At 43.2% G+C, this 17591-nt stretch overlaps 2 protein-coding genes across 5 annotated transcripts; both read right to left on the reverse strand.

Annotated features, from left to right (window-relative positions):
* Window positions 1-1618: 1618 nt before the first annotated feature.
* On the reverse strand, window positions 1619-9925 carry LOC106600505 (trichohyalin). 4 transcript variants are annotated; one of them, XM_045716935.1, is made up of 6 exons: window positions 9691-9925; window positions 3402-3585; window positions 3131-3236; window positions 2929-2956; window positions 2014-2832; window positions 1619-1871 (listed from the first exon to the last, which is right to left on the reverse strand). In XM_045716935.1, the coding sequence occupies exons 3-6, from the start codon at window positions 3196-3198 to the stop codon at window positions 1659-1661; spliced, it is 1128 nt and encodes a 375-aa protein (XP_045572891.1). In that variant the 5' UTR covers window positions 3199-3236; window positions 3402-3585; window positions 9691-9925; the 3' UTR covers window positions 1619-1658. The 4 variants fall into 4 exon arrangements, with proteins under 4 accessions (XP_045572891.1, XP_045572887.1, XP_045572883.1 ...); XM_045716931.1 differs by lacking the exon at window positions 9691-9925 and adding an exon at window positions 8429-9517; XM_045716927.1 differs by lacking the exon at window positions 9691-9925 and adding an exon at window positions 4803-6210.
* fam241a (family with sequence similarity 241 member A) lies at window positions 9795-14532 on the reverse strand. Its single transcript, NM_001146633.2, is given in 2 exon segments — window positions 9795-10416; window positions 14384-14532. Coding segments are annotated over 2 exon segments (531 nt in total). The 5' UTR covers window positions 14513-14532; the 3' UTR covers window positions 9795-10014.
* Between the last annotated feature and the right edge of the window lie 3059 nt (window positions 14533-17591).

Here is a 17591-nt window from a genome sequence, read left to right on the forward strand (position 1 = left end):
GTTCAACGTAGATTACAACTAACACTGTACAGTTATTGTTTGTAGCTAACATAACTGCATGTAATATAGATAAGTCACCGAGATGAGTCAGTCATGTGATTCATCTGTTTGCAATGACCTTTGATATAACCTGTGCATTTTGGCTTTATGATTAAATGCAATATAGTGTTAACTAGAAAATAGATTGAACTGTCTGTGTGGGATAGGCTCTTCTGGGAGATACTGTTGTCTCGTTCTTCTCGAACACTGTGGAGACTTATTCTCTTCGATATTGTCGGCGTCCTGGAAAAACCTTGTATCTCATTTTTTGGCGATTTTGTTTTTTTCACATACATTGAAAGTATTCATTCCCCTCAATATTCAGTGAATGAATGAATTACATTTTATTTTTGTGTCAAATTGCCAGTTGGCAACCCATCCCTTACGGGATTAATTGATACATAAACATTACAATGATTCACAGTGATAATTTCGTGACAATTCCTCCGGTGTTCTACGCAGTGAATGAAAAATAAATCAATACATAATAGTAGATAAGGTTATCCAAGAAATAATAACAACATTGAGCAGTAAAATAATACAAATAAATACAGATAAATTAAACTGAAGTTGTGAAGGTTTCATGACTCTAGGTCTAATACAAGTCACGCAAAATACCTTGTGAAGTCCCATTAATAGAATAAAGCGTTGTTCTTAAAAAAAATCTTTTTTGAAATACAGGGTTTCATCCAGGACGACAATAGGCAGTCTTTGCCTGTGGCTCGGATAGTTGCATGTTAAGTAATATTATACAGGTGATTTCAGGACTCAAAACACATTATTCAAAACAAACAATCTGAAAATGAGTGAGATATGATTCAAAAGAGTAAATTATAAAAAAAGCTATGCTATGTAAATATGTATCAGCTTTCTGTGCTGATGAACTGCTGATATGGCAATGTCTCACAGCACTTTTTAATTAGACCCTGTTTGCTCTGGGTTTACAGAATAAAGAACATAATATTGAATTGCTTCCTGTCTTTGTTGCCAGTATCTTAGTGGATAGGTGAAAGGACTACTAGGTTGAATAGCCATTTTAGCAGCAATACTTAGACATTATTACAATGTGTAATAATGTCTATGTAATTACAGCGTAGGTACATATATTGTTACATAACTACTTTCAGGTATTATATCTGTTTGCAGCATGCACAATTTAAAATACAACTTGCAAATATAAACTCATACGAATTTGAGTTTTACAATTTTATTGCAAATGGACATTTCTACATTTTGGATTTGTTTTATTGGTTATGCAAATGTTTTATAATGCTTCTCAGGTTATGCCCTACTGTTCTGATAAAATGGTAATTAGAGACGTAACATATGTAAGTAGGAGCGGCAGCTGTCTGCTGTATCTGTGGTTACCTTCAAAATAAAGGGACATTTGAATCCCAGACAACGTAGGTGCTCAGTATTGTCTAGTAGATAATTGTAGCTCTTATTGTAAAGATAAAGAACAATCAATTTATGTTGACTTGGGGACATAAAAAGGGCAGACATTTATATGAAAGACAGTTATAATTACATCATAGATTATCTTTTAGAGGACAATCGAAACAGTAAGCAAACACAAAAGCAAATTATATTGTCAACTTTTATTCATCAGTCTTTGAGAGTTATTTTTTCATCTTGCTCCTGTGGCGGCCATGTTGTATAGAGTTGTCCTTCATGGCATCCTCTACTAGGACCTGGTGGTAGGTGAGCAGGGGCTGCAGGTCAGCCACCGAGGACTCCACCGTGCAAAGCAGTCTGCTCAGCTTGTCATTCTCTTTCAGGAACTCGGCAGAGCGGTTCCGCTCCACGTCAAACTGGGCCTGCATCTCAGACAGCTGAAAAAGAGAACCAGTAGACATTAGACTTTGTAGCCCAGGGCTCAATTGTAGGCCCACATGCATAGATTCCCTTTCATTATTTTTTTTAATTAAGCATGACAGATAAGACTCACTTGAACGAAACAAGCATCCATCTTACCTGCATTTTCATCTCTCTCTGCCTGCGCCTCCAGATCTCCAGGTGCTCTTCAAGGGCTTGGACCTGGCATGTGTCCAGGCTGTGCTGTCTGTTGTTCAAGAGGCCGGCGGCCAGCACCTGCATGCTCTCTGTCTCCCTCTTCATGTCGGCCTTCAGCCTCTTCACAATGTCCCTCTGTCCCCCCAGCGTCTTCTGCCACCTCCACAACAACGTCTCTAGGCAGGAGTGCTGGTCCTGGGCTCCCTTCTCTGATTCTAGTTCTGGGTTCCTTTGGTCCTGTTCTAGCATTTGTGGATCTGGGTGCATTGCCTGACACTGGTTTATGCACTCTGAGTTGAGGGCGTTTGCAGGCTTCCCCTCCTTCTCTTCTTCTTCCTCCTCCTCATCCTTCATCCCAGCCCATCCACCCCAGCTTATCTTGCGTCGCAGTATGGTGCTGACCTCCTGCACCTTCCCCCTCCTCCGCTCCACCATGCCGCCCATCTCCAGGTTGGTCTCCATCTCCTGATGGACAGTGTTCCAGCTTTCCTTGGCGTCTTGCTCCTGCTGCTGCCTCAGCTCCTCTAACTTCTGCTCGGCCCTCTCCAGACGCTCCACCAGCCTCGATACTTGGTCCTTCTCTCTCTGCAGCTCCTCCTGAAGCTGCTGGACGGAGACCTGGTAGGAGCTCATGGGGTCTAATGATGGGGAGGGTGATGCTGGTGTCTGCAGCTGGAGGCCCTCTAAGGCCTGGTGCAGGTTGGAGTGGAGCTTCATGGTGCTCTGCAGCCGGGGCCTGCTCTGATTGTAGCCCTTGCCTTCAGCAGCATCAGCAACCATCTAAAAGAGAAGTAAGTGGAAGTATGTAAAGCTGGCATAACTCCTCAATAAACAGTGTTAAGGTCAATGAAGAATAAACAGATACATAAATTTTACCTCATCTTGTTTGCCCGGCTTTTCCGTGCTTCATGAAATAAAGAAGAAATGGTCAATAAGGAATCATTATCAACTTAAATCTGGGGGTTTCGATTCTGGTCCCCAGAAATCATAAATGTTTTCGTGATTCAATAAATCAACTAATCATCAAGCTCTTGAGTAGAAATCTTTTAACACAGCCTTTCATTATCAATTTACTGACCTCTCTGCAAACTGATTGGCTGCTTTCTTCTGCTCGGTTTTGACTGTCTCAATCAAACTGTCGGTCATCTGCCTGTGGTCTCCCAACAAACAGGTAAGGGAGGACACTACACACACACACACACACACACACACACACACACACACACACACCACTGCTGAAACAGGCCTTTTTGCAGCAAATGCCAGGATCTTCCCCAAGAAACAGATTGGGAAACATTGCACCAAATTATAAAACACACATTTTAGATGAAGATGAGTGCCATTGTTACCTTCATGGTGCAGCCGCTCCTCTTGGGCCCTCCAGTGGCTCTGGGCTGTGGAGAAAGTGTCCTGCAGGTCCTTCTGTCTCTGCTGGCACACAGACAACTCGATCTCCAGGCCCTGGACGGCTTCCAGCAGCACGGCCCGCTCCACACGCTGGGCCTCCTGGGCTTTGCAGAGCTGCTGGTCCCCCTGCGGCCGAAAGCACGGTTCAACACATGATGAACATAGCTCCGCCTTCAACATCAAAGTACCCTCCAAGCTCATCATTAAGCTCAGGGCCCTGGGTCTGAACCCCACCCTGTGCAACTGGGTCCTCGACTTCCCGACAGGCTGCCACCAGGTGGTCAAGGTAGGAAACAACACCTCCACTTCGCTGATCCTCAACACAGGGGCCCCACAAGGGTGCGTGCTCAGCCCCCTCCTGTACTCCCTGTTCACCCATGACTGTGTGGCCATACACGCCTCCAACTCAATCATCCAGTTTGCAGACGACACAACAGTAGTAGGCCTGATTACCAACAATGACGAGACAGCCTACAGGGAGGAGGTGAGGGCCCTGGCGGAGTGGTGCCAGGAAAATAACCTCCCGTCAACATCAACAAAACGAAGGAGCTGATCGTGGACTTCCGGAAACAGCAGAGGAAGGACGCCTCTATCCATATCAACGGGACCGCAGTGGAGAAGGTGGAAAGCGGGGGCACACTTGCTGCCCTCCAGGACACCTACACCACCCGATGTCACAGAAAAGCCAAAAAGATCATCAAGGACATCAAACACCCAAACCACGGCCTGTTCACCCCGCTACCGTCCAGAAGGCGAGGTCAGCAGAGATACATCAAATCTGGGACAGAGAGACTGAAAAAACAGCTTCTATCTCAAGGCCATTAGACTGTTAAATAGCCATCACTAGCCGGCTACAACCCGTTTACTCAAACCCTGCATCTTAGAGGCTGCTGCCCCATATACATAGAATCACTGGTCACTTTAATAATGTTTACATACTGCTTTACTCAGTTCCTATGTATATACTGTATTCTATTCTACTGTATTTTAGTCAATGCCACTCCGACATTGCTCGTCCTAATATTTATATATTTCTTAATTCCATTATTTTACTTTTAGATTTGTGTGTATTGTTGTGAATTGTTAGATACTGCTGCACTGTTGGAGCTAGGAACACAAGCATTTCGCTACTCCCGCAATAGCATCTGCTAAATACCTGTATACGACCAATAAAATATGATTTGAATATATAATAACTATGTGACTGGGTTTCAACACAGATCACCTGGTCAGCGTCCCATATGACTGTGTTTGCCCGCTGAGCTAAAGCCTAGATTGTTGATCAAGAGCATAAAGAAGTCATCAGGTCTCAGGCAAGATATTTTTACAAATTAAGCACTGACCTGTTCTTGCATCATGGTATGGTGAAATGTTGCAGGACCTTCCTGAAACCTCCCTGTTCTGGTCAAGGAATTTTGATATACATCATAAACAGGTTTATTAAAATTCATTATGACGTCATCAGTTAATCATCAGAACAGTATGTTATGACCATAGAATTAGAATGAAATATTTCTATGGCCATGACTTGCTCAACTAGTTTGGTAGGACACACAGGAATAACATAACAACCCACTTAACCCCAACATTTCTCCAAGGTTTCACCATCATTGTAAAGCCCTAGTTAAGTTATTTCTGGCGATTATTATTTATTTAATGTGATTAGTGATTCCTTTTAAGGTAAAAAAATCCCCCAAAACCTGCCCATCATTTTAAGATCAACCCTGTTACGTGAACTGAACTCTCATTTTAATATGATGAAACTATTCCTTTAAAAACATTTTTTTAAAGAAACATTGAAAATCTTTTAGTCATACCCTAGTGTAAAAGTGGTTGAACTGGTTGTACTCTTTTCGACCATTTTCTGGTATTCTGTGGTGGAAAACAGCGGGTTGAGCATACCACATCAACCCTGTTACCCATCGATTGACAGGCTAGAAATGTTTTAATTTAAGGCTGATTTAAGATGAAATTGTCAACCCTGTCACGGTCAAACCTGTTATTTTATATGGCACTTACTATTGTCATATTTTTTTTATTCAACCTCTTGAGATGGGAAAACATGTTATTTATTAAGTTTTACATGTGCTTTTTATGACAGAATGTAAAAATGAGGTCAAACAAAACTAAATTTTTACCAAGTGACACTACTCAAAAAGGCACCCAATTGGTGGAACGACCTTCATACTCATACAGTAGTAAAAAAATAACACTTAGTGTACAATTAGTGCCAAAAAGATTGAGAAAAAAAACTTTACATTGGTTACAAATTTCTCAAACATCATCCACCTTGTAATTTACCCAACATTTCAACATAAACAGAGGAATTATATTCTCATTCGTAAACAAAGATCACGCATCCCTTTAACAAACTGATCACAGACATATCTACAGTGAATCTGATGCAATGTCAATTTAAGCCAATAAATTCACTTGCTCCCTTTGCAGATTCACATCTTGTTTTGCTTTGTGACCAAACACTCCTAAAAACCTACTTTGTAAATATTAAGACATTCCACTTTTTTTGCATATACAGTGCCTTCGGAAAGTATTCAGACCCATTGACTTTTTCCACATTTTGTTACGTTACAGCCTTATTCTGAAATAATAACTCCAAGTGGGCTGTCATGTGCCTTTTACTGAGGAGTAACTTCTGCCTGGCCATTCTACCATAAAGGCCTGACTGGTGGAGTGCTGCAGAGATGGGAGAACTTTCCAGAAGGACAACAATCTCCAAAGATGAACTCTAGAGCTCTGTCAGAGTGACCATCAGGTTCTTGGTCACCTCCCTGACCAAGGCCCTTCTCCCCCGATTGCTCAGTTTGGCCTGGCGGCCAGCTCTAGGAAGAGTCTTGGTGGTTCTAAACTTCTTCCATTTAAGAATGATGGAGGGCACTGTGTTCTTGGGGACCTTCAAATGATGCAGAATTTTTTTGGTACCCTTCCCCAGATCTGTGCCTCGACACAATCCTGTCTCGGAGCTCTACGGACAATTCCTTCGACCTCATGGCTTGGTTTTTGCTGTGACATGCACTGTCAATTGTGAGACCCTTTATAGACAGTTGTGTGCCTTTCCAAATCATGTCCAATCATTTGAATGTACCACAGGTGGACTCCAATCAAGTTGTAGAAACATCTCAAGGATGATCAATGGAAACAGGATGCACCTGAGCTCAATTTTGAGTCTCATAGCAAAGGGTCTGAATACTTATGTAAATAAGGTATTTCTGTTTTCTATTATTAATACATTTGGTAAAATTTCTAAAAGCCTGTTTTCATTTTGTCATTATGGGGTATTGTGTGTAGATTGCTGAGGACAAAAAAAATAATAATACATTTTAGAATACAGCTGTAACGTAACAACATTTGGAAAAGGTCAAGGGGCCTGAATACGTTCCAAAGGCACTGTAAACATGGAACATGCCAAACACCTAAAAGCATTCCACAAGGACTAAGGTATTTTAGTTGGCAGCACAAGATTATAAAATGACTGTTTTATTCTAGTCGATGAATCCTGGTAGAGATTGGCCCCAGCAAAGATCTAGGATCAGGTGTCCCTAACCTTAACCATTTGGTAGCAAAGGCTACTTTGGATCAGCACTTATGGACAACATTCATTTACCAGTGTGGACTACATCCCTGGCTCTTGCACTCAACTAATAGTGTTGCTGAATATTTTCCTAGGAGTGTATGTGATGTGTATCTAATACTCCACAAGTTAAACAATGATTATCATGCAGTGAACACTGGGCATGCTTTGCAGTGCACCAGGTCACAGTAGTATAAGTAGACACTGTAAGCTATCACCCATTCTGATGTGTTTGATGTTGAATATTTAGACACCAATGACAGAAAAAGTTATCCTCATTATCTTCAAACTGTATGATAGTAGCTGTATCTAACAAAAGCAGTGATTTAGTCAGTTTCAACTTTGCAATTTGATATAGACTTTCCCACATGAATTGACAATGAAAAACCAGCAAGAAAAGTATTTGTTAGCTTTACAGCACCACCTTCTGGTTACATTTGGAATGATTTTCAGAATGATATACCACTCATTAACAAGGGTATGATTACTGACAATGTACAGTGCATTCGGAAAGTATTCAGACCCCTTGACTTTTTCCACATTTTGTTACAGCCTTATTCTAACATGTATTAAATAGTTTTTTCCCCCTCATCAATCTACACACAATACCCCATAATGACAGAGCAAAAACAGGTTTTTAAAAGTGTTTGCAAATTTATAAAAAATACATTTCAAAAACTGAAATATCACATTTACATAAGTATTCAGACCCTTTACTCAGTACTTCGATGAAACACCTTTGGAAGCGATTTCGACCTCATGGCTCGGTTTTTGCTCTTACATGCACTGTCAACTGTGGGACCTTATATAGACAGTTGTGTGCCTTTCCAAATCACCACAGGTGGATTCCAATCAAGTTGTAGAAACATCTCAAGGATGATCAATCGAAACAGGATGCACCTGAGCTCAATTTCAAGTCTCATAGCAAAGGGTCTGAATACTTATTTACATAAGGTATTTCTGTTTTTTTAAACCTGTTTTGCTATGTCATTATGGGGATTGTGTGTAGATGTATTAAATAAATACAAATCCTCATCCATTTTAGAATAAGGCTGTAAAGTAACAAAATGGTGGAAAAAGTCAAGGGGTCTGAATACTTTCCGAATGCACTGTATATATGTACAATTCTCAATCAAAAGGATAGGCTTGAGATAATGTAGGGATAGGCTTGATATAAGTGCATGTTAAACATCCATGAACGTCATGAGCACACATTTCTGCTTCACTTCGAGGTTACATGCATGTCAAAGGGAGATGTTTGAATGCATATTAAATGTAGGGGGACAACTTCAGTTACTATAGAACCTAATAAACCAGTCAGTGATATGCGTTCCAGGGTTCCGGTCCAAACACTTAAATGACACACCCTCGTTCACTTACCCTCGCCGTATGCCCTTGGGGGAATCCCCGTCGCCATCTTGGCGGGTGGTCCAAATATGTTTTTGTTTGGTTATCTTTTGGAAATTGTAGAAATAAAACATGTCCCTTCTTCCGAAGTTCTAGCTAGGCAGGCTAACGTTAGTTAGCTAATTCATTTGCTAGCTATTATACAGTAGGCGTATATTAATAATTATATATTTAATATAAGTAGACATGCACTCATAATTGAATGTAGTGCATATAAAGCACTGACAAGCCACCAGTGGCTAAAAACACAATCATCGCGGCATGAAGGAGTAAAGAATTTCCGGCCAAGAGTGGTCCATTTAAAAATCATTCCTTCCTCCCTCGCCCTGCAAGTGTATACTCGTCAGACGTCTTGATACGTCATCAGAAGTGTCCACTTCATTTGAAGGCTGAGGGATAGGGTGTGTCTTTTAAGTGGTTGGACCGCAAGTTTGTCCTTTTGAGGCATGCAGGTGTTAGAATGTTGCTCTCAATTAAAAAGGTGCAATCTGTAAGATGTCCTGATGGTCATTGGTAATTCAAACTAATGCAGCAGCAACAGACCTGTTGATTTTTTTATAATTGCTAACAACTAAAGGACCTTTACTTCATTCCATTGTTTATAACGAAATGGCATGTAGCATCAAATGTGGAGGTAAGTAATGTTGCTCTCACCACAAATATACTGTATCATAGAAATGATGAGCTGCTGGTATGTGCAAATCTCATAGAAAGACCATATTCCAAGGCTACAGGTTATTTTTTTCTCCCACACATAGTATAATTCCCTGAACACCATAGATATCATTTTACAGATTGCACCTTTAGAAATGCTACTTGAAGCAATCTGCATCCAAATACTCCTGACAGACTTTCTTTCCTTGATTGTCATCACTCATGATCAAAGTCTCATAACACTTGAAAATGATAGATACAAGTTAATCTGTGAGACAAAACTAGTTAAAGGCAGAGTCAGCTATATAATGTAGATGCACAAAGTAAACAGTATAGAGGTTCAATTTCCGCAACAACTAAGAGAGTTGGAGTTTGAGGCTAAACTTCTCTGCTGTTTTTGTCCAGTGGCTACCATGTTGTAAGAGCTCGACGCGAAACCGTGTACATGCGCAGATTCTGAATGTGACTTGCATCTTGCTCATCACACTATCTGCAGCGCTGCTAGTGCAATGTCATTTCCGCCTTTAAGCTATGAGACATATTGCTTTCATTGATCTAGTTTTTTAAAAATCAGTACTCACACGTAAGATGAGACATCGCCTTTGAGTATTGGGGTACAGCTAGTGAGCCAAGTGGTCTGATTTTGAGTTAGATTTGTTTTAAAAGCTTGAAACCAGGCAACCGGTAGTTAGGAGCAAGGCCTCCATTTTATTCGTCAGCACAAAAATGTTCATCCATATAGAGTACATTGGCTGGTATGAAGCTGAGCATCAAGAAACACTCAAAAAATCTAGGAAGCCTTATTGCAAACAGAAAAGACAGAGGGACTCGCGCTGTAAGTTCACATTTTTTCGTTTTTAGACACCGGAGCTCCCAACTGCCAATCAAACGGGCCGGAGATCCAGTTACTTCTGGATGAAGATGATGACAATGCACAGAGTCCCCACCAGCCCCAGAGCTTGGATTCCCAGGAACCACAGTAGGACCCAGAAAAAGATGATGATCACAGGCTCCACAATCTTCTCCCCAAAGTACATCTGGGTGAAGCCTGCACTGCGCAGGCACTTGTTCAGCTGGCCAAACAGGGTCCCCATCCGCTCGCAGTCATCCAACTGAGGTCTGGTTGTGAGGTCGTCAATGCTTGGCCACCTTGCCGTAGGGTCACCGGCTGGGAGTGGTCTGGCCCTGGGGTCGCTGGAGCAGCATAACCTGGCTCTGGGGTCAGCAGAGGGGCATGACCACCAAGTCCCGGGGTCACCAGGAAGGGCTTGCCACCTAGATCCAAGTGGTCTGCCACTGGGGTCATCCTGAAAAGACAAGTATGGATTAAGTTTAAATGACACCCCTATTCCCCATACAGTGTGCTGGACTACAATTCTCCAGGACGACATAGGGCTCTGTTCAAAATAAGTAGCTACTCTACATGGAATGTACAGGAGAGGATACCATACCAAGGATAGGCATTTGGTCGTGTTTAGTTTATTAGGGTCCCCATTAGCTACTGCACATGCAGCAGCTACTCTTCCTGGGGTCCACATAAAATGTACAAATACATGAAAGTACAGAACAGTAATAGACAAGAACAATAAGATGTATATATAGGAAAGACACCAAGAGACAACAAAAATATTATTTACACACTACTCATATATACAGTACAGTTAAAGTAGATCTTTAGAAAAAAGGAGGTGCTGTGGGGTGTTTGGTGGTAGTAGTACATTTCTCCTCATCCATGAAAGACTATCATGCATGTTGTTGATGTTAGTTCTGTGTGTGCCGTTAAGCACAAGGCGTGCTGCTTTGTTTTGAGGTCTTTCTTTGATGCACCTGACCATATTACCGGACAGTAATCAATATGGAACAAGATCAAAGCCTGAACAACTAGTACAGTTTGTCTTTGTGTCAAAAACACCGAATATATTTTTATAACAGACATACCTCTCCCCATTTTAAACAACAACTTTGCCAATATGACATGACCATGACAACTGGCCATCCAATGTTACTCCTAGGAGTTCAGCTTCTTCAACTTGTTCAATGGTCATACCTTAAAGAAGAGGCTTCAGATGAGTCAGGTGAACCTGCAACCACAGCACTTCTACTTAATTTGTCATGAGATCCTCTTTGAGCTTCACAGGTACACACACACACACTCACACACACACACACACACACCATCTCCCCCGTAGACATTCCTGCCTTTTCTGTAGATGTTATATCCTTGTATTCCTACAGCTGTATCAAAGGTCCTGTCTAAGTGGGTCTCAGAAATTGGTAATATTAACATTATCTTAGATTAGCAAATTACTAATCTCATGAATTTTGTTTCTGAGGCTACATTAATTTATATGAGCCAACTTTCACCCTTTCCTGGGTAGTTTATATAAAACTCATAATAGGTTGTATTTCTAATAATTCTATTTCTGATAATAACAAATAAGGAATTAGTGGATTTAGCAGATTATGTTCAGCAGATGCCTTATCTGGTTTAGCTCAGCTGCAGCAGGGTGCTCTATTCTTTGTACCACTTCTGCATAGCGGTCTTGCTGGACTGTTGGTCTCTTCTGATTGGGGTGTTGTTCTGTTAGCATGGGGAGGGGGGGTAGTGGAAGGGGCCCGATGTTGTAGGGTGGAGCTGGCCTCTCTGGAAGGAAACCGGTGGTGTAGGGTGGAGCTGGCCTCTCTGGAAGGAAACCGGTGGTGTAGGGTGGAGCTGGCCTCTCTGGAAGGAAACCGGTGGTGTAGGGTGGAGCTGGCCTCTCTGGAAGGAAACCGGTGGTGCAGGGTAGAGTTGGCCTCTCTGGAAGGAAACCGGTGGTGCAGGGTAGAGTTGGCCTCTCTGGAAGGGAAACCTGGTGGTGTAGGGTGGAGCTAGCCTCTCTGGAAGGGAACCGGTGGTGTAGGGTAGAGCTAGCCTCTCTGGATGGGAACCGGTGGTGTAGGGTGGAGCTGGCCTCTCTGGATGGGAACCTGGTGGTGTAGGGTAGAGCTAGCCTCTCTGGATGGGAACCGGTGGTGTAGGGTAGAGCTGGCCTCTCTGGAAGGAAACCGGTGGTGCAGGGTAGAGTTGGCCTCTCTGGAAGGAAACCAGTGGTGCAGGGTAGAGTTAGCCTCTCTGGATGGGGCCTGGTGGTGCAGGGTAGAGTTGGCCTCTCTGGATGGGCCCTTGTGGTGCAGGGTAGAGTTAGCCTCTCTGGATGGGGCCTGGTGGTGCAGGGTAGAGTTAGCCTCTCTGGATGGGGCCTGGTGGTGCAGGGTAGAGTTGGCCTCTCTGGATGGGGCCTGGTGGTGCAGGGTAGAGTTGGCCTCTCTGGATGGGGCCTGGTGGTGCAGGGTAGAGTTAGCCTCTCTGGATGGGGCCCGGTGGTGCAGGGTGGTCCTGGTCTCTCTGGATGGGGATTAAGTGGTGCAGGGTAGAGTTAGCCTCTCTGGATTTGGCACAGTGGTGTAGGGTGGTTCTGGTCTCTCTGGGTGGGGTCTGGTGGTGTAGGGTGGTTCTGGTCTCTCTGGGTGGGGTCTGGTGGTTGTGATCTTGGAGGATGTATGGCAGAGTTTTTATTTTGGCTTTTGCTTTGTCCCAGATAAAAAAATGGTTTCCTAGCAAACACCTTAACACCCTGTTTATTCAAGTGTACTAGTGCATACATTAGATGGGGGTACATTTCCTGGTGGTTCGCTAGGTAAACATTGTCCAAGCACAACTTCTAGACAGCTCATCATTGTTGCTTTGAATAATGTGGAAGGGCACATCTCCACGTGGCAACAGGGTGGTCATAGTGATTTTGGTGTTAGGAAATCTCTCTGCAGCTCTGACTGCAAATTGTAGGAGCTACATGTCCTCCCATTGCCATCAAACCATTAGTACCTGTGTGAATTATAATATGTTTGGCTCAATTTAATTTGTTGCTTGACAATACTTTAAGGCACTTGCTGTTGTTGGGCACCATAGCTTTCTGACTGACATGCCAGGGAATAGCAGTTTCTCTCTGAGAATTTCCAATTGAAGTCACATAAAATGAAGGCCATAGGGTCTGTCTGTGTTCTGCTGTTCTGGGCTGTGGTGTCTGGAGTGATGCTCTTTGGATGGAGTGGGGACCACAGGTGGCCTTTCATTGTCTTCTTCTCTCCTTTGTGTCCCAGCATGGCTATGCTGGCGCTGGTGCTCTGGGATGTGAGGATCTTGGGGAGGTCTGGTCAGACCTATCTGACAAAGGGAATGTGCTGGTGTGGGAGGAGTTGTACTGGATCTTGTTACTGATCTCTTGTGCCGAGTCTGAGTTCCGGAGGTTCACTATGAGAAGCAGTGGTACTAACAATGTGAGGGTGTGGTAGTGAGGGTTGTGGTAGGCTACAGTTGTTCTCTTAGATTGTGGTGTCTCTGTGTTGTAGCAATTCTATGACTGCTGACAACTCCTTTTCTAACTCCTCCCTAATGTCAGCTACCTCATTATGCTCTAGACCATTGCCAGTTTCTTTCTCAGCTCCTCCTTTTCCTGCCTTAGAACTGTCACCTCACCACGAAGCTCATTCACCTCTGCCTCCAGTAGGGAGATACTCCCAAAGGCTTGGGACAGGTTGTCACTCTCCATATCCGCTAGGGTGGCTTGGTTACATATGAGGGTGGGGGAACTTTTGGAATGGACTGATTTCTCATCAGCTCTGTCTTCTGATTGAAGTGTAGCAGTTAGAGTTCCATTCTCTTTTAAGGTGTCTGCTAGCTCTTTCAGTGATGTGTCATAAGGCTGTGTGACATGCTATAAGGCTGTGTGAATAAGACTCTTATTACATAACTTCATTATGTGCGTTATACTGGTACATGCTGGAGTCAGACTGCCTGTCAGCCTTGAAATGCAACTGTTGGTTGTGCAAGTAGCTAAGTGACAGCAGAATCCTTGGCCAAAGCAATACAATAAACGCAATAAATGTAGCTGTCAATGTTCCCTCCCTGATGACCCAAGGTACACAGATCACACATCACTCTTGTCATATCTAGCTGTTAGCTAGCTATCGAGTTGCTCTCATATCATCATGACTCAAATACATGGCAAGGGATTAGCTAACTAATTGTAATAATCCAGGCAAGCAAGCACAACATGAAATGTAAATCACCTAGTTAGGCATAAACCTTTGAGCTGAAGCCACTTGATAAATATTGCACTGCTCGCATTGCCTAGATAACTAGCTAACTACACCCGCTGGATAGCATTGGCTAACGACGTTAACGTTACTACAGATAGACCAATGAGGGTTCATTATAAAACATATTTTAGCTACCTGGAACGTTTTCCTTGCTGTGTAGTTGGGTGGATGATGAGATTGACACCTTATTCGACTCTCTAACTCCTCAAACTCCCGCCGATGCAGTACCAGTTGATCATTCCCAGCTGGTGGTATGGTCGACATGTTATACACGCCGTTTGAATGATGTTTCAGGAAACAAACAAAACATTCAAGACTGTCAATGGCACTTCCGGACCCCCGCTCACGCTGTGTCACGTGTGTAATAAACCAATCTAACGTCACGGTAAGGGGCGTGTCAACTTCAACCGTCAAATAGTTGAAATGTCAAAATCAAGCAACACTTTCTAGAATTAGGACAGTGGTTTTTTTTATATACGTTTTTTTTTATATATATATATATATATATATATCCTTCTTTTTTTTTTTTTTTACTGTGGCTCCACTATTTAGTACATTTAAGTGACTATCAAGCAGTATGTAACTTTTCAAGTGGTAAGTGTGTGGAAATAACCAAACTAATACAGGACTATGCAAGCAAATACACATTTGCACGACAGAATAAAAACCATTACATGGTTTGTGTACCAATTTAAATATCACAAAACATAGCTATTTATTTAAAATACCATAAAATCTAACTACTGTTAATGAGGGTTTTTCCAATAATCAGCAATGGATTACATGTCAGGCCAACCAACTGGCATTGTGTTTTAGTTAGGGTACTTGACCTCTGATTTTGTGATTTAGCAGTATGCTATATAGTGAGGCACAGGATTAAGAAGAAGACCTAGTAACCTGCGTAATCCCAACTAATCTGCCTCTGCTTCTTTCCACTTGACATTAATGTAGGAGAATTTGGGAGCGGCAGACTGGGAATGTCAGCTAAACAGAGGCTAAACAGAGGAATATGGAGCTAAACAGAGGTTTTGCTTACTCTGGCCTTGCTTGGTGAATAATGTATCGACTTCTCTTGGTTCAGATGCTACATTGTTGTTTCCTGGTGGCCCATTCCTGCCCTACTCTGTGTACTTGTGTTTACCAAGGAGGGAGCAATGGGACAGGTCTCAGGTAGCGTACACTTTAGTTCATTAAATGTCTTAATTTACTGCCTTAATTTCAGTTGCTTGCTTGGGTGTGCTCCTTCTCTCATGACAATGGATCTGCATGAATTTACATAACATCTTGGATCATTGGTGTTGTTTTTTAAAACATATACTGTACTTTATACAGCATTGTCTGACGGACTACATTTTGATCAACTATGCATCAATATTTATGTGCTCTGGAATTGTTGGACAACATTTTAGAAATATACTGCTCAAAAAAATAAAGGGAACACTTAAACAACACATCCTAGATCTGAATGACAGAAATAATCTTATTAAATACTTTTTTCTTTACATAGTTTAATGTGCTGACAACAAAATCACACAAAAATAATCAATGGAAATCCAATTTATCAACCCATGGAGGTCTGGATTTGGAGTCACACTCAAAATTAAAGTGGAAAACCACACTACAGGCTGATCCAACTTTGATGTAATGTCCTTAAAACAAGTCAAAATGAGGCTCAGTAGTGTGTGTGGCCTCCACGTGCCTGTATGACCTCCTTACAACGCCTGGGCATGCTCCTGATGAGGTGGCGGATGATCTCCTGAGGGATCTCCTCCCAGACCTGGACTAAAGCATCCGCCAACTCCTGGACAGTCTGTGGTGCAACGTGGCGTTGGTGGATGGAGCGAGACATGATGTCCCAGATGTGCTCAATTGGATTCAGGTCTGGGGAACGGGCGGGCCAGTCCATAGCATCAATGCCTTCCTCTTGCAGGAACTGCTGACACACTCTAGCCACATGAGGTCTAGCATTGTCTTGCATTAGGAGGAACCCAGGGCCAACCGCACCAGCATATGGTCTCACAAGGGGTCTGAGGATCTCATCTCGGTACCTAATGGCAGTCAGGCTACCTCTGGCGAGCTCATGGAGGGCTGTGCGGCCCCAAAAAGAAATGGCACCCCACACCATGACTGACCCCACCGTCAAACCGGTCATGCTGGAGGATGCTGCAGGCAGCAGAACGTTCTCCACGGCATCTCCAGACTCTGTCACGTCTGTCACGTGCTCAGTGTGAACCTGCTTTCATCTGTGAAGAGCACAGGGCGCCAGTGGTGAATTTGCCAATCTTGGTGTTCTCTGGAAAATGCCAAACGACCTGCACGGTGTTGGGCTGTAAGCACAACCCCCACCTGTGGACGTCGGGCCCTCATACCACCCTCATGGAGTCTGTTTCTGACCGTTTCAGCAGACACATGCACATTTGTGGCCTGCTGGAGGTCATTTTGCAGGGCTCTGGCAGTGCTTCTCCTGCTCCTCCTTGCACAAAGGCGGAGGTAGCGGTCCTGCTGCTGGGTTGTTGCCCTCCTATGGCATCCTCCACGTCTCCTGATGTACTGGCCTGTCTCCTGGTAGCGCCTCCATGCTCTGGACACTACGCTGACAGACACAGCAAACCTTCTTGCCACAGCTCGCATTGATGTGCCATCCTGGATGAGCTGCACTACCTGAGCCACTTGTGTGGGTTGTAGACTCCGTCTCATGCTACCACTAGAGTGAAAGCACCGCCAGCATTCAAAAGTGACCAAAACATCAGCCAGGAAGCATAGGAACTGAGAAGTGGTCTGTGGTCCCCACCTGCAGAACCACTCCTTTATTGGGGGTGTCTTGCTAATTGCCTATAATTTCCACCTGTTGTCTATTCCATTTGCACAACAGCATGTGAAATGTATTGTCAATCAGTGTTGCTTCCTAAGAGGACAGTTTGATTTCACAGAAGTGTGATTGACTTGGAGTTACATTGTGTTGTTTAAGTGTTCCCTTTATTTTTTTGAGCAGTGTATGTTTGGTCAGAGGTTGAGTAAAATGTTATTGTAAAAAATAACGGCAAAGGAGGTGGTAGACATGTCATTTGCCATGCTTGTTTGTTTATACAACAAACACAGTGAACTCTTAAATTCCTTGAGTTGCTAAATAGGACTGATAGGCATTTTAGCTCTGATAGCTAGCTACTCTTCTCAGTGCATTCTTCACATACATGATTCATATATCACGCTGTTTGCACTGACAGGTCTGTTTTGTGCAGTGAACCCCGCATGTCGGCCATCCCCCTCAATGCTCCAGCCGACACAGTCAAGTTTCGTCTGGAGAAGACCTCTATCTCCAGAGTACCCCGGGCAGCCTTCTTCT

This window comes from Salmo salar, chromosome ssa01 (assembly GCF_905237065.1).
Source record: "Salmo salar chromosome ssa01, Ssal_v3.1, whole genome shotgun sequence".
Taxonomy (NCBI): Eukaryota; Metazoa; Chordata; class Actinopteri; order Salmoniformes; family Salmonidae; genus Salmo; species Salmo salar.